Source organism: Cinclus cinclus, chromosome Z, assembly GCF_963662255.1.
Source record: "Cinclus cinclus chromosome Z, bCinCin1.1, whole genome shotgun sequence".
NCBI lineage: Eukaryota > Metazoa > Chordata > Aves > Passeriformes > Cinclidae > Cinclus > Cinclus cinclus.
In genome coordinates, this window is record NC_085084.1 from 57410040 (window position 1) to 57423854 (window position 13815).

Here is a 13815-nt window from a genome sequence, read left to right on the forward strand (position 1 = left end):
TTGGTCAATCTTGTTTTCCCTCTCTATCTAAACCTTTCAGAAAAAGCTACAAGTGAAATCAGTAAATACATAGAACCAGAGAACTCACCTCATTAAGGCTTGAGAGCACAGTGACATGACGCACTTGTGTCCCATTCAGTGGAATACAGTGCAAAGAGTCCCATGTCAGCTTGGGAGAGAGACTTCAGAGAGCCACTCCAAGCAGCACAGAATTCGCTTTTATAAATAGCACAGATCTAAATAGTCTAAAGTTGCCTTTATTGTTTACATGCAGTGAGCTTGGGTACCCCTGCACTGGAACCATTTCAGGTCTCTTTATGGCAGAATAAGGACAGAGACAGGTTGGTTTTATTAGATCTTTGCAGCATTTTCTGTCTTTCACCAAGTCTGTAGATGTTTTTTATCTCATAGTTTTACTGAGGTTGCAAAATCCAATACCAACACATGTCATTAAGACTTTCTCTCCTCCCATGTGCTCTTCCTCAGTGGTCTTTGTTTCAATTTTAAACATGATCTGGAAGAAGCTTCTGAGGTGTCGCAGAAACTCAATTCTGAATGAGAGAAAATAATACAGTTTAAGGAAAAAAACAAAGTCCAATAGCATTATGTACTAACAGAGATTCCAGCAATGAGCATGCTGAATGAAATATGAAGATATTACTTAGTACAAAGAGAGAAACAATGCTACAAGCTCCAACTGTTCTCCCTTGTGTTGTAGAAACAGCTAATGACCCCTCCTGAATCCTCTGCACTCTCTGTATAAGCAGAGAAAGGAATGGCTGGTAATACAGCAACACAAAATGGTGAGGGAAGAAAGGAGAGAAATGCAGACAGGCAAGGTCATTCACTCCTGATTCTGACTTTTTATTAGGGCTATATGAACTCCATATCAACCTGTGATTTTCCTTTCTCCTCCCCAATGTTTAAAGCTGAAATAATATATAAACAGGGATAGCCAAAAGATTGGGTGCATACTTTAAGAGAAATCCCAAAGCATGTGTTCGATTTCTTACTGATTACTGACCTCTCCACTTCTCAGTTAAATGTTTCATTGGAATTGCATTCAGACTCAGAATTCTTTCTGTTTTCTTATTCTCAGGAAAAATAATAATTCCATTCATCATTTCAGACAGAAAGGCAAGAAGAAACTAAACAATCACACTGATCCTAAACAAACACTGACTGGAGGGTGAGTAACAAAAAAAACTATAAAAAAATAAAAACACAAAAACATCCAAGAGAACATTTTTACTGGCTTCTCCAAAAGAAGGAACATGCAATTGCACCAAAAGACTACAAAAGAAAATTTGTAGTTGCTCTTGACAGAAGTTTGGACTCTTCCAGTCATGGCCACAAGCAAGTCTGCAGTCTTGAACTAAGCTTTAATCTCCACCAGCAACTGGTATTTGCTTTCCTTAGTTTAAGGAAAGGGAATGTGGACATTCAGTTTGCACATTGGCTGGTCTGCTCTACGTGCTGAAAGCATAATTGCAAGCTAATCACACATACATCAATACAATAAATCAAGAGTAAGTACCCACAAAATGGAAATAAGGAGACCAAAAGCCTAAGCCTATCCCCATTGTGACATCATGAGGCCTCTGAAAGCCTCCAGGCAGCTCCTATTCAGAAACTGTAACAGAGTACAAGGAAAATTGCAGGACCAAAATTGCTTTATACACTTCACTGGGCATGCTGCTAGTCCCTGCACTCAGATATGTGCATGGGAGAGGAGAAAAATGGCAGGAGCCAGAAAAAGACAGGCTGCTTTACCTATACTGGTGTGCGCTTGGGACCATCTTATGTCTGGAGCAATCTGCTCAATACCTCTGAAGGGTGAATGTGGGAGTGTTGCTCCCAGTGCTATGTATACTTTCTCCTGCACCTTCCTGGACTGATAACTTGCCTCAGCAAAGACACAAGCTCTCTCATCTCTCAAATGGACTAACAGTTGAAAGGAAGAACTGAAAAGCACCTTTTCTTCCATGCCTCCCCAAATGCAAGGTTTCTGGTTGCAGCTATAGTACACAAATGGGCATATGCTGGCACAAATGCTTCAGTAAAAGTGACAGACAACAAGCTCTGTATCAACCTTCTCCTTAGCTGGGTCCTCTCACAGGCTCTGGCAGTGTGACAAGAAAGCAGCCAAGCCCAAAACTGCAGGAGTGGCATGCTGAACTGCAAGGAGGGCACAGAGTAAACTGTAAAAATGCCAGAGGCCATGTGGAGCCAGAGACTCAAGGAAAAATCCTAAAAGGTGATCAGGAAACGCTGAAAAGTTGGTGAGATCAGTCCATACCTATCTTTGCACATAGGTGGGCTACCCTGCATCTCTGCCTCTTCTTCCTTTTGAATAAAGGCAGAATGAGAAAAATATCAGTCCCCATGCACGTTGGAAAAGCTCTCTGGAGCACGAGGAAAGGGGAGTCTACTGGGGATATCACAGGAGAATGTAGAAGCAGTAAGAGGCCTGCTTTGTCTTGTAGCAGTAGAGGCACAAGTGGTACAAGCCCTGAAAATAGAAGAGAAAGAGGCAGGAAGGTAGGGGTACATGACAGAAAGCAGGTTTGTATTAACTCTGAGGTTGGTTTGGCTCATGGGTGGGCACCTCAAATAATAGTGCAGGCTGCACCAACCACACAGGCACAGGCTGGAGGACTGAGGGAGGGGGTGAAATGTAAAAAGAAGGTTTATTTTGCTGAAAATTTACACTGTGTTCAGGCCAGAACAAGGCAGCAGCTAAACAGAGCTGCTCCTTAGATGTAGGGACAGCTACATGAGCCACAGTGGAGACCTTACAGCCAACAACAACAACAAGAGTAAAAGGCCTGTTTATCTAAGTACTGTCTTTTCCCCAAAGCCTGTTAAGAATTACCAAAAAGTACACAAGAACTCCACATATTGGGCAAAGCAACCAACTAGAAGACCAGTGCACCAGCAGTGCATTCTTGGTTCAGCTGCCCTGGGGTCTGCACAGAGCTTTGCCTGGCAGAACTGGCAGCCCTGGCACTGTTCTCCTGAGTCCTGCAGAGACCTTCCCAGGAGGAAACAGGCTGAAGAGCTGGAAATGGGCATCCTTGGTCAGGGGAGCAACAAAGTGTGAGCTTGACTGGGCAGAGGGACCCTAACCCCACCTTTTTAAACCCTTGCAAAGCCATGGATTGGGGCACTCAGTCTTTCCTGTTGCTGTCCTTCACATACCCCCGGCTCACACTGATCCACCTGCATGCAGACAGGTGTGTCCTACTAGACTGACCCCTGTGAGACAGTAGCATGGCCAGCACCCTGCATTTGATTTTAAGCTCACCTTGACAGAAAGGTGCTTGCTTCTGTGAAATTTGGATGTTAAGAAACCGGTCATGCAGACCAGTAACCCCACTGCTGCTTAGGACAGCTCTGCTAATGGTGTTGCCTGCCCTTCCAACTCCTCACTGTTAGCTGAGGCAAGAGATGTCTCCTGGGAAATTAAGAAATTTCCTCATTCTAATGGATGTATTCCAAAGCATTTTGTCCCCATGTAATGCTCTCAGCACCCAGCTGAACTGTCTTATTCATGCTGTATTATGCTGGACAGGGAAGCCAACCTAGCATAACATAGCTTTTAAGTAACTTCAGATTCATGCAGAGATGTCACAGCTCTGAGAGAAAAGAAGGGACAAGGACATAGAACATGACAATTCTGTAATTTACTTCATAAGCTTTACTTCATAAGGTTGTGTATCCAACAAGTTGCTTGGGAGCCAAATTTACCAGTCCTTTAGAAACAACCTTAATTGAGGGCATGGGGGTTCTGCATAAAAGGGAGCATTCTATCTGAACAGATCCTCACAGGACTGATGAGTCACAGATTCTCATAGATTTTACAACATGCTGCTTTAGTATGTATACTCCTGACCTTTATCCCTACTGCATATACCTAGCTTGGAAGAAGTGACAACCCACCAGCTTACTGATTAAAAAATAAACTAGTGCATTTGCTTGATTTACACAAAGAAAAAAAAATCGTAAAAAAATTAAAAATACTCACAATGATAAATTATTGGATTGTCTCATATGCTTAACTGTACCCTTCAAACACTAATCTACTCTTCTGAAATCTTACATAAGAATACTTACTCTACAGGGGATTACTTGCCCTTTGTGCAATGGGACTTCCCTGTCTTCCCCTCAAAATCTGATTAATGTTGTTTCCAAGGTATCAGGAGCTGAGAAGAGCAGTTAGGTAATTTTTTAGCTCTCATGTGATGGCACCACCATTCTTCAGTTATCACAGTACTGTACCTTTCACGTATACAGCACCGGTACCATGATAACCGAAAAAGGACAGTTCATACTCTTATTATTTGACACCACTGTCAGACAAACAAACGTCCCTTCATTTGAATAAAGAATAACTGCTCAGTCTCTAGAAATGACTGTGATCTAGTAAATCCTTTGCAAGTCTGAAAAATTAAATTTTTTATAATGGATGCTATTTCCCTAACCAGTTTCTTCTAGGATGCAATTTGGCCACTGCTGTGAAAGAGAAATTACATCAAAAACTAAAGGAAGGCCAAGGAAAATTTCTATGCTTTATTGGATGCAGAGGGGAACATTGTCATCAAGGATGATGAAAAGGCTGAGGTCCTTAATGTCTTCTTTGCCTCAGTCTTTAACAGTAAGACTCTTATCCTCAGGGCAACCAGCCCCCTGAGCTGGGATACAGGGAGAAGAACAGATCTTCTGCAATACACAATGAAGTAGTGAGCCATTTAGACACTCAGGAATAGATGGAATTGGATGGGATTCATTCAGGGGTACTGAGGGAGCTGGCAGAAGTGTTCACCAAGCTGCTCTACATCATGTAGCATCATGGCTAATTGAGCAGGTCCCAGAGGATGGGCCAGTGTGATGCTCATACCAGCAGGGTCAAAAGGAAGACCCAGGGAACTATAGTAATAGTCCATAGCTTGGAATGGGTTCCCTCTTTTACCCTCTTCACTGGGTAAAAAAACCTATCTGTATGTCTAGGCTCAGGGAGTTACCTCCAGCTGGTGGCCAGTGACCAGTGGTGCTCCCCAGGGCTCAGTACTGGGGCCAGTTCTGTTTCATACCTTCATCAGTGACCTGGATGGGGGGGATTGAGTGTAGCCTCAGTCAGTTTGCAGATGACACCAAGTTGGAGTGTTGATATGCTGGAGGGCAGGAAGGATCTGCAGAGGGATCTGGACAGGCTGGATCATGGCCAGGGCCAGTGGTGTGAGGTTCAACAAGCCCCAGTGCTGGGTCCTGCCCTTGGCTCACAACAGCCCCAGGCAGTGCCACAGGCTGGGGCAGAGTGGCTGCAAAGCTGCCCACAGGAAAAGGACCTGGGGGTGCTGGGGACAGCAGCTGAACATGAGCCAGCAGTGCCCAAGTGGCCAGGAAGGACAATGGAATCCTGGGCTGTTCCAACAATAGTGTGGGCAGCAGGACCAGAGCAGAGGTTGTCTCCCTGTACTCAGCACTGCTGAGGCCACACCTCAAATCCTGTGTTCAGTTCTGGACCCCTCAGTACAAGGACTTTGAGGTGCTGGAGGGAGACCAGAGAAGGTCAATGGAGCTGGTGAACGGTGTAGAGCACAAGTCCTATGAAGAGCAGCTGAGGGAGCTTGAGGTGTTTAGCCTGAAGGAAAGGAGGCTCAGATGAGACCTCATTGCTCTCTACAACAGCCTGAAAGAAGGGTGTAGTCAGGTGATGATTTGTTCTCTTTTCCCAGGCACCAAGTGACAGGATTAGAGGAAATGGCCTCAAGCTGCACTAGTGAAGGTTCAAATTGGACATCAGGAAGAGTTTTTTTACTGCAAGGGTTGTTAAGAAGCTAAATGGGCCACCCATGGTGGTGGTGGAGTCACAATCTTTAGAAGTGTTGATGAAACATCCAGACCTAGCACTATGGTATAGTTGAGAAACAATGTTCAGTCAAAAGTTGGACTTGATGATCTTAGATGTCTTTTCCAACCTTGATGATTCTGTCACTCCTGTGTTTATAACTAGCAATATAAGAAACACATCTTTTTCTATCCTCTGAACAACCACCAGCTACAAAGCTTTTGTAAAAACTGAGACCGAAGGACCAGATAGGATCCTGCTGCCCAATAAAACCTTGAAATAGCACACAGCTCCAGGAATTGAAGTCTTAAGCTGCTTCATAGGAAAAATCACAGCTTTAGAGTTTGACTAGCCATTTGAAATACACATTTAATGGCACAGCTACAGAGAGATCACCAGGGAAAACGTAGTAGTGCACACTAGGCAACAAAAAGCCAACTGATGTACACATACATTCCAGGTCAAGAACCATCAATAAACTGTCTCTGCAATTCTCAGAAACAGGAATAACAGAACAGTAAGAGACTCATCTAACATGTAGAAACAAACTCTAGGCTATTTACACCACTTGTCTCATTTGAAGTCAGGTACAAGTTGTTCTATTTGTTACCACAGGCAAAGTCTTCCATATATAAAAACAGCTGTGCAATAAAACCAGTGAATTAAAACAAGACTGTGTAATTGAACTGAACAAAACAACTTACGTGTATGGAGACAGAGGTCCCAACAGGACTTTGGAAACATCCCGCTGTCCAAGGGTCATAAGGAGCAGAGCAAGGCTCTGATTTGTTGAATCTACACAGCCTCCCTGAAAACCAAAATGTTTTAATAATTAATCTCTGTACAAACCAGAAATCAGGATGGGAGGAGACAAACAAAGGCAAAAGATACACTTAAAAGGCTGAACTACCACTCCCAATTTTTAAGGGACAAGAAGATAAAAATCTAGATTTTTTAACAATGACAAACTAATTTCACTTGGCAGGCTCGGAAAAGAACAGAGCTAAAACAAAAGCCATGAGAAGGTCACATTAAGCAGAACATGGAAGAATTTATTTGCAGTAAATTGAAGAGAGGTATTAGCTCTAGTTCACATGAAGATACACTAATTCCAGCACTTCATTATAACAATAGTTACATTTGGATAAATTGTTCAGTGTTACTAGGCACAAAATGGCAAGCTAAAAGTTATTTAGCACTTATCCACCAAATTCCTTGCTGCCAACTTTTGTGGGTTTACACTTGTAAACATTTCCCTTCCGTAATTAAAATGGAGGGGTGTTTTTTATTGCTAAGTGAAAGAGCCATACATAAAATTAAGTAGAACATATTGTACATATTTGACTTAATATGTATTAAGTCATATGCAAGGTAAATTGTACTGTATGTGGAAGGTGTTTATTATGATGCATACATTAATTAGAACTGGAACGCTAAAATTAGAAATAAGAATTGTTTACAAAGCTGGAATATAAACTTAAAAGGATACTTTCAGTCAAGGCTGCTGTAGAGAGAATTTATCAACTAGTGCCATGCAAAAACACAAAAAATGGAAGAAAAACTGACTGTCCTTATATTCATACTGATCCACAGCCACATAAAATTTATGAACAGTTTTCTGCTGCATCAGGCCCAATGCTAAGCCCTCTGAATAGGCTCTCTGGAGAGACTAAAGCTAAAAACTCATCTTTTCAAAGCCAAATTCTCTAATGAGGTAAACTGACAGCTACTTTTGTTGACAAGAAAGGTAACCTATTGTAATTTCAAGACATAACACTATCCAAAAGGCAGTGGAGAGAAGAAATTTTGGACTACGTAGATTAAGAGAATCAGCCAATCTGACAAGCTCAGTGACATTTACTCAGTGAGAAGCAGAAGAGCCTTTCCAAGAAGCGATACAGAAGATTTCATTCTCAAGATGGTCTTGCTTCTGTGTGACAAGCCTCAGCTCCATTCTTCTGAAAAACGTTTCTGCATTTCATGCAACGAACTACAGCACAGCAAAATAAGTAGCTCTATTACATTCACTACCATGACCCAACTCCTAAAACATGCTCTTACAGCAGTTCTTGCCCTTTTAACTGTGTGAAGTTGCCATACCAAAATGAAGTTCACATACTCAACCTAATGCCTCCTAAGGGACCGATAAATATTGTGCTTTATCTTGAGTGAACAGGGCACTTGCAGAATTTGCTGGTGCAATCTAGAGCCACAGATTTCAACAGTTGTATTTGCCAATGAGAAACACATACAAGAAGCAGGTAAGAGTTTGGCAAGAAGTATTCCTGATGATGGGCTTTCTGTAGTTATATTTCAGTTAGTAATTCAAAATGCTCCTTATTACCTTGATGAAAACATCATATTTTTCTGAGCTTGTTTTGTTTCACTACAGCTGAAAACATTATAAAGCATCTACTTTTTTAACGAAATTTATACAAAAGCTTCAATCAGCAGGGGGACAACCATGTCCTAAGAAATACATCAAAACACACTGCATCCACCATGTCCTAACTGGTTGCATAAGCTCTCTTGCTGCAGTGAGTCAGTCATCCCCAGTACTGCTGTGCAGTAGCAATCTGTTATGCCCATTTGTGGTGGTGCATTCCCCTTGTCCCCTTGGGCCACCCGATGATCTCCTCAGGAATTGTTATTAGACACTGACCTTGATTAATGGCTCTTGGGGTGTTAAACTGCTTTTTAGCTTACCAGAAAGCCTGTTCCTAGGAACTTCTGCCAAACAAAGTGCTGCTTTCTAATGGACAGCCTGGGAACAATATTTTTGTCTAAATCATAGCCCAGGTAGAACAATACTATTGTTACTGCACCTTTGGATGAAAATTCCAGTAACAACTGACCCAGATTGTGGCCAGAACAGAGAATGAATGACAGAAGGCTAAAGCCAAGCATCTCACAACCCTACAGGCAGCAGTACTAAGTGTGGGTCTTTGAGTTCTCTTCTTTGAGGCCACAGCAGGCTGCACCAGCATCTGCCTCTAAGTGGTACACCTCTTGAAGCTTAACAACCCTCAAATCGGCAGTAGTTGGAGAACAATCACCAAAAGCTGTTGACAGGGCCTGGGCTGATATATTTGACCCTCAAAAGCGTAACCCTTCACATGTTGACAAAGCCATCTGACATATTTTACTAAACTTGAAGGGAATTTTTAACCCTTTTATATACATCCTTATATATGTCTTTGTGTGTGCATGTATGAATTGATTTAAATACACTATAGCAAGCATAGTATGAACGTTACCATCTCTGAATTTTTTAACTAAGTTACTACTGAGCCTACAGAAATCTTATTGAATCCTTTTGTAAATGTTAGTCACAGAATCACAGAACAGTTAAGACTGGAAGACATAAGAGCAGGTCAGTGGGTCAAACCTCCCTGCTCAAGCATGGTCACCCCAGAGTACTTGGCATAGAATTGCATCCACACAGCTCTTGACTATCTCCAGTGAGTGAGACTCCAGTGTGCAATCACCTGCACTGTAAAGGATATGTAAAAATATCTTCCTCATATGCAGGTGGAACTCCCCATGCATCAGTTTCTGTCTGTTGCCTCTTGTCCTATTGCTGGCACCACCAAGAACAGCTTGGATCCATCTTCCTGGCACCCTCCCTTCAGATACCAGTCACCTTTCAGTCATCTCAACACCAAACAGGTGTAGATCTGTTGGCTGCCTCTCATAAAAGAGAAGCTCCAGTTCTTTAACCATCTTTGTCATGTCCTCTAGACCTGCTCCAGGAGAACCACACCTCTCTTGTCCTGAGAACTGAACACAGTGTTTCAGATGTGGCCTCACCAGGGCTGAGTAGAGGGGCAGGATCACCTCCCTTGACCTGCTGTCAGTGCTCTTTCTAATGAATCCCAGGATACCATTTGCCTTCTTGGCCACCAGGACACACTGCTGATTCATGCACAGCTTGTTGTCCACCAGGATACACAGAGCTGTTCTCCAGTGGGTCAGTTTTCAGCCTCTGGGCTATATTCCAGCCCAGAATATCAACCAACTCTCTTCGACCCCGAGGGTCTCCTGGACCCTGTGGGGCTTGTTCCCATGACATTCTCTGTGGCGGCTAACAGCTGGCCTGAAGGCCTCACAGTTATAAATAATCCTAATCTTATAACTGAAATGTAATTAATTATCTCACTAATTATATAACTCTACCAGTCTGGACTGTTGGGGAGCAGATGGAGGCTGCTGGAGGCACAGGCAGCTATCTGCAGTTAGCCAGGGGGCAACTAGTCCAGCAGATCAGGACCAACCTTCAAAACTATGTAATGAGAAGAGCACTAAATAAAAGTCTGCTCTTGTCGCATGAACCTTGGTGTATTCTGTCATGTGCCTGTATCCAACATAAGCGACGATTCTCCATGAAGATCTCCCTGTAGAAGCTAAAGATACCTTTCCTGAAGTCTGTTGTTGTAAACTTACTTGCTGGCCTGCTTTCTCCTCATCCAGTACTGAATTCCACACTCTCATGGTCACACCTCCAGCAAGGCCTTCCCTGTTTGTTAATATCAGTTGAGCAGCACACCTTTCCCTGTGGGATCCTCCACTACCTGTGTCATCTGTGCTTTCCAGGAACCTCCTGGGTTATTTGTGTTTCACTGTGCTGGTTCTGCAGCACATGTCAGGGTAGTTAAGGTCCCAAAGAGAACCAGGGCCTGTGACTTTGTGTTGCCTGTAGATAGCCTCATTTGCTTCCTGATCAGGCAGCAAACACCCACAACAGTGCCACTCTTACTAGTCTGCCCTTTTATCCTGACCCATAAGCTCATCAACCACACCAACACAGAGCTCAATACATTCCAGGTGTTGCCTCACACAGAAAACAACTCCACCACCCTGCCTTCCTGGTCTGTCTCTCCTGAACAGGGTGTAGCCCTTTATGCCAACATTCCAGTCACATGAACTATCCTACCATGTCTCTGTCACCACAGTTAGATCAAACCCCTGTGACTGCATGCAGCTCTCCAGCTCATCTTGTTTGTTCCCCATACTGCATGCACTGGTGCACATGCACTTTATAGAAGTTATTAGATTGTGTCAGCATTCCAGTAGTCAAAAACTAAATGCTGCTACATTCTTCAGAAAAATTGTCGATCAAGTCTGAGGCTACAGTTTGCAAAGGGTCAACTTTTGTGACCCAAATGGACGACCTCCCTTATCCCTTTTGCAGACTTATCCTTTTTCCTCCTTACTCTTTTTGCATTCCCATTCTCTGCTTAAATCATTGTAGATTCATTCTAATTCAGTTTTTCTTTGTGTGTTTCATCCATGGAATAAGCAATAATGAACCTTGCCATCCAACTTCGTTGCTTGTCACGAAATTTATATAAAAACTTGCTTTTGATGATATATTTGCCAGTGATTTAAGTGATCTAAACCACTCATTTGCAACACCCTCCTACCAAAGCAGTTCCCAGACAGTGACATTAAGTGATTGCTTGTAATCTAATGACTGAACAATAACTTCTGCAAAGTGAAGGACCTAATACTCCCAAGGAGGCCAAGTTTTTTTCCATCAATCCACCTGCCATTTACTCAGGAGTCAAAAATCAAAAAACAACCGTCCCAAAAGAAAAGGGATGGGCAAAGTCAGAGCCAAGGTATGTTTGTTTCAAAATAGCTGACGCTTGATGTCGAATGCAGCTTCTAGAATGTACTAATTCACTCTATGGCAATTTCTCCATTATTGTTTACACTGACTACAGAGCCAAATTCAGCTAGTTGTGACAATTAGACACAGATCACTTAAAATCCTATCAATTTTTAAATGTTATGCAAATACTTCAGCTGACACGTACATACAAATGTCACAACCCTGCATAATGGACAACAGTGTTTCAGAAAGGTTTATTCTTCTGAGCTTGAGCTCAGCTTTGATTGTTAGCTATATTTTGGCATACACACAGTTTCCACCCTTACCTGTGTGGTACATATTTGCAGGACTCAGTCATTTGTTATGTGAAGGGTAACAAATTATTGCAGAGGGTCTGTATTTTGGTTTTTGGGGTTTAGGTTTTTTTTCCCAGAAGAATGGAGCAAAGCCTTACCACACTGAAATAAGACCATTTTGAAAATTAAGCCACCAATGAAATCCTTCACTCATTTTAGCTCTGGTTCAATAAAACAAACAGCTTTAGCCCTCCTGCCCCTTCAAGGTCCCCTAGCAACTCAGGCTTTATTCATTACAGAATTCAGCCTTAAATAGATACATGTACTCTCCTATTTTTCATGATTACAAAGAATATAAAAATTAAATCCTTTTCCAGTTCTTCCAGGCCTTTCCATTCTGCCAATTACTGTCTACATAAAGCTCCCATAAACAACATCTTTCAAAGACAAGAGTTAAAATCCTTACTGGCCTTCTACAATTAAGCTCCAGAAAGAACTGCATTTGGATCTATAATGACAATGCTAACCAGTCACTCCATTGCCCCCTCTTGCAGAACCACTGCAATTAAGGCACTGTGCCACTTATTATTAGTCAACCAGCTCTGACATCTTTCCATCAACAAATGTGCATTAAAAAAGTTCTGCTGATTCCAAGAATCATGAAACCTAATTAATATCTTCTTGAAGGCTTAGGAAAATGACAAAGACTCAAATCCTTATATTTCCTAGGTGGCAAAGTTTACACAATTTTTACAAAGTGTCCCTGAACCCCTTTCAACAGCAACTCCAACTCCAGCAGATTTGTGGGTGATCCCAACATCTAAAGCCCTTTTACAGATCTAAAGAAGATCTAAAGAAGACTTAAAACCAGGAAAATAAATTTCCCCTTGAGCCCTGTACTCAACAAGTAGGTGGTATAAAAATATGGGTGACTTAAAGTTTGCCTGTTCAGAGCAATCTATTCTTGCTTTTTCAGATTTTTAGTTTCACTAAACATCTTACCTAGGCAAAGAAACATTAAAAAAATAGTATATGAAACCTAAGCAAACATTGTGCACTTTGCAACATGTTTTTATACCCTCTCTGGGTTCAACACTAAGTCAAACTGACCAATCAAAAAAACAAAAAAGACTAAACAAACAAAAAACTCCCCTGAACAAAAAAAACCCCAAATGTTCAAAAACCAAACACCATAAAAAAGCCCATCTCATAACAAAAAACAAACTAACCCCCAAAAATACAAAAGAAAGAAAATGAGAAAGAAACCTTACCTTTCAAAATTCAAGCTAGCACTGTAGGACCATTGTGCCATACACAAATTCAAGTATGGATTCTGAAAACTACATAACAAATCCCATCATATTGTCCACGATGGAGGGAGGGAGAGAGGAATTCACCAAATATTGACTAAGCACTGCAGTGTAAAAGTGGCACAATAACCAAAAATGCTAGCAAACTAGAACTTTTCTACAGTGAACTGCTATTGTGAAGGACAGTCTATACATTGATCAGCATTTTTTCAGTAGGTCTTGGACAGAAGTCACCCACACACAAAGGAGTCATCCAGGAGCACCAGCACTTCCAAAACAAGCCACAGCTAACAACCTCACTCACTCAGAAGCTGATCTTCAAAGACACAGAAACCTGACAGCCTATCTATCACTTTGTGATTCACAGACTTGTCTGACCCTGCTTCCTCCTCAAACTTATTTTCCTGTTGTCTTAAAATCCTCACTATCCTTTGCAGAATTTGACTAATCATATTCAAATGCCTGCCATACACTAAAGCAGAAAGTTACTTGCTTTAAGCTTTTCCAGGCCTCTTCATTTTATAAGTTCTCTGACATCTCACACTGTGCAAAACATATCTGGAAAAATTCTCTCACTAGTTTTAATCTGTCAAGTGCTGAACGTTTTCTGAAGGAAAAAAAATGTTTATTATTGCTGATAAAAGTATGTGGAAACTGGATTTTTTACGTCTCTGGACATCTGACTACCTGAAGATATCTTCCAAGACATTTGCACAAACAAATGCACCAAAAGATTTTTACTAG

The 13815-nt window shown here is 41.8% G+C and overlaps 1 protein-coding gene across 1 annotated transcript in view; it reads right to left on the reverse strand.

Annotated features, from left to right (window-relative positions):
* Positions 1–381: 381 nt before the first annotated feature.
* Positions 382–13815, reverse strand: part of RCL1 (RNA terminal phosphate cyclase like 1) — a 28969-nt gene continuing 15535 nt past the window's right edge. Inside the window, exons 8-9 of the mRNA XM_062513188.1 lie at positions 6556–6659; positions 382–551 (exon numbers count right to left, since the gene is read on the reverse strand). Coding sequence (XP_062369172.1) covers positions 401–551; positions 6556–6659 — 255 coding nt within the window. The 3' untranslated portion in view covers positions 382–400. The remainder of the gene's footprint in view (positions 552–6555; positions 6660–13815) is intronic.